At 40.7% G+C, this 3,645-nt stretch overlaps 1 protein-coding gene across 9 annotated transcripts in view; it reads left to right on the top strand.

Moving 5' to 3' along the window:
• Window positions 1–3,645, top strand: part of LOC103471737 (protocadherin gamma-C5-like) — a 276,959-nt gene that overhangs the window by 29,249 nt on the left and 244,065 nt on the right. For 2 of the 9 annotated variants that reach the window (XM_017307044.1, XM_017307047.1), the window contains exon 3: window positions 19–549. The exons of the other annotated variants lie outside the window; for them this stretch is intronic. In XM_017307044.1, the coding sequence (XP_017162533.1) occupies window positions 19–549 (531 nt within the window). The remainder of the gene's footprint in view (window positions 1–18; window positions 550–3,645) is intronic. 9 annotated transcript variants of the gene reach the window in all.

Genomic DNA, 3,645 nt, shown 5'->3' with positions numbered 1-3,645 from the left:
GATCTTCACAGTGGAGAGATCAGGACACAGCGGGACATTTCAGAATCTGACAGCATGAAACAGAACCTGATTGTTGCAGTGAAAGATAATGGACACCCCTCTCTGTCTGCAACCTGCTCAATTCATTTACTTATTTCTGACAACTTGGCTGAGGTCCCAGAACTGAAAGACGTTTCTTATGATGAGAAGAACTCCACCTTGACATCTTATCTGATCATCGCGCTGGTTTCTGTGTCCACCTTCTTTCTCACCTTCATCATCATCATCCTGGGTGTGAGATTTTGTCGGAGGAGAAAGCCAAGACTGTTGTTTGATGGAGCCGTGGCCATCCCTGGAGCTTATCTACCTCCAAATTACTCGGATGTTGACGGCACAGGAACTTTACACAGCACCTACAATTACGATGCCTACTTGACAACAGGATCTAGAACCAGTGACTTTAAGTTTGTATCATCTTACAATGACAACACGCTGCCTGCAGACCAGACTCTGCAGAAACATCCATCAGAATTAGAAGATGTCTTTGGAGATAGCAATACTTCACCTGAGGTAGGAATAGTTTTACCTCATGAGTAAAGATATTTTGGATAATAAACATATTGTAACATCTTTCCTTCTCTAATGTTTAATGTATTTTTCACAATTCATGATAGAGTTAAGCTCAGCAGCTTTTGAATTCCAATTGAGTCACAGCATGGCTATAACATTTTTGGGTGACTCTTGGTGCTTTTTTGGTACATATGGTCATGAGTCTGTGTGTGTTTGAGTGTGCGTATGTTTCAGGTTTTTTAACTGTCCGTGGTGCTGAAATACATTACAGCGTTGTCAAGCCCTGCCAGCTTTTTCAGCTAATATTGATTCATTTGCTGATAAATGTGGCAATAACACCATATCTTGGTAAAAACCTTGTTTTTCCACCTTTATCTGTTCAATTTTAATAAATTAAGCAGAAAAATCATATTTGGTATGTTTTGCAGATCAAATTTATAGAATTGTACAAAAAATACTACAGAAATTGTGAGAACAACTAGTATAAGTGATGCATTTTGTCTACAATTCAGAAATACACTATGTAGACATTTTTAATATTACCTTTCAAATGAAAATTATAGGAGTGGCTGCACAGTGGCACAGTTGGTAGAGCTGTTGCCTTGCAGTAAGAAGGTTCTGGGTTTGATTGCTGGCCCGGGTCTTTCTAGATGGAGTTTGCATGTTCTCCCTGTGCATGCATGGGTTTTCTCCAGGTACTCCGGTTTCCTCCCACAGTCCAAAAACATGACTCTCAGGTTAATTGACCTCTCCAAATTGTCCAAAAGTGTGAGTGTATGTGCATGGTTGATTGTCTCTGTGTTGCCCTGCGACAAACTGGCGGCCTGTCCAGGGTGAACCCCGCCTCTCGCCCGGAACGTTAGCTGGAGATAGGCACCAGCAACCCTCCCGACCCCACCAAGGGACAAGGGTGTCAAGAAAATGGATGGATGAAAATTATAAACATTTTTTTCTCAGACCATTGTCTGAATTTTGTTGTCTAGTTTATGTTCGCATGTATTTCATATTTTCAATCAGATAAAAAAAAAGACTTTCAATTGGTCATTGGTGCGTGGTGTGCGAAAATATTTCCACGGAAATGCATTTTTCTGGTAAAAATCTTCAACAAAAATCAATAGTTTTAAATATCTATTTAGTGGCTTTAAGTATGTCAGATGTGGAATAAGTTATTGCGGTAGCGACATTTGATGATGATTTAATTTTTGAAACTTCTGTGCCATGTGACTCAAATCAAGATGATAATTTTTTTCTTACTTGTAATATTAAAATAAATAATTTAAACGTGGTATATGGAAAACATTTTATTGCAAGAAGATCTGATACGAAAATAGGGTCAGATTAAAAAAATAATCTCTGAAGTGTTGTAATGTCATTTAAACTCACGGTGTCACTGTAGACTTTCTTTGGATTTAAATGTTGCTACACTACTTTGCACACCACCCGCAACTGGGTTTTACCTCTGTTCTTTAGAAAAACCGAACCTCGTTGCAAGTGCGGTAAAAGCGCGTTATTATTACATTTTTAGCCGTCACTAATAAATGGCGTGGCTTTTGGAGAGCAGCGCTGCGATGATGAATAAACGACGCCTTCAAAGCCAACACGGTATATTTTTTTTCTTTGTTCTGATGCAATTCGCTGACGGAGATCTGACCTATTCCATCCAAGAGGAGCTTAAACACGGGTCTGTTATCGGAAATATCGCCCAAGATCTGGGACTGGACGTGGGGAAATTAGCCACACGTAAAGCTCGCGTTGAAATGGAAGGAAGCGAAAAGCAGTATGTCGGAATTAACCTGAAAAACGGAAATTTATTTGTCACGGGAAGAATAGACAGAGAGGAGCTTTGTGGAGAAAAGCCAGCGTGCATTCTTGTATACGAGCTTCTTTTGGAAAATCCTCTCGAGCTGCATCGCTTGTCTCTGCAAGTACAAGACATAAATGACAATCAACCGATTTTCCCAAAGGATATTATTAAGCTTGAAATACGGGAGTCGACCGGCAAAGGAGCCAGGTATCGCATTAATGCTGCGCATGATGCTGACATAGGCCAGAACACTGTCCAAAGCTACATCCTGCAGCAAAACCCCAATTTTGTGCTTAACATCCAGACGAGCCCTGGGAGAAAATATGGTGAGCTGGTTTTAGATAAAGAGTTAGATCGAGAAGAGCAGCAAGAACTAAGAATTATATTAACAGGGGTAGATGGTGGATCTCCTCCGAGATCAGGGACTGTAGTCTTACACGTTACTGTTCTCGACGCTAATGATAATGCTCCCGTATTTACCGAGGCTTTGTACACAGCCAGGTTACTTGAAAACTCTCCTTTAAAAACCCCAGTTATCACAGTCAGTGCATCAGATAAAGATGAAGGAGTCAATGGCGAAGTTACATATGAATTTAGCCGAATCTCTGATAAATCTCAGTCTTTATTTTCTCTTGATTCTAAAACAGGAGAGGTTATTGTTACAGGGAACATAGATTATGAAGACAGGCAGAGATATGAGGTTTTTGTGGAGGCCAAAGATGGGTACGGACTATCCTCAGAGGCTAAAGTTATCATTGATATTATAGATGTAAATGACAACGCCCCAGTTATATTTGTGAAGTCATTGTCCAACCCCATACCTGAGAATGTGTTACCTGGTACAGAGGTGGGAATCATTAATGTGCAGGACAGAGACTCTGAGAATAAYCGACAGGTCCGCTGCTCCATTCAACAGAATGTCCCATTTAAGTTGGTTCCTTCTATTAAAAACTATTATTCTCTAGTGACCGCAGGACAACTGGACCGTGAGCAAGTGTCTGATTGCAACATTACAATAACTGCCATTGATGAGGGCTCTCCACCTCTGTCCTCCTCTAAAACTATTCAGTTATTTGTAGCTGACATCAATGACAACCCACCTGTGTTTGAGGAACAGTCCTACAGCGCATATGTGAGTGAAAATAACAAACCTGGCTCCACTTTATGCTCCATTTCTGCTAAAGATCCTGACTGGAAACAAAACGGTACAGTGATTTATTCTCTGTTACCTGGTGAGGTGAACGGTGCCTCGGTGTCCTCCTATCTATCTGTTAACGGAGACACAGGAGTGA

This window comes from Poecilia reticulata, linkage group LG10 (genome assembly GCF_000633615.1).
Source record: "Poecilia reticulata strain Guanapo linkage group LG10, Guppy_female_1.0+MT, whole genome shotgun sequence".
Classification (NCBI taxonomy): Eukaryota; Metazoa; Chordata; class Actinopteri; order Cyprinodontiformes; family Poeciliidae; genus Poecilia; species Poecilia reticulata.
This window is presented reverse-complemented; position numbering and strand designations above follow the sequence as displayed.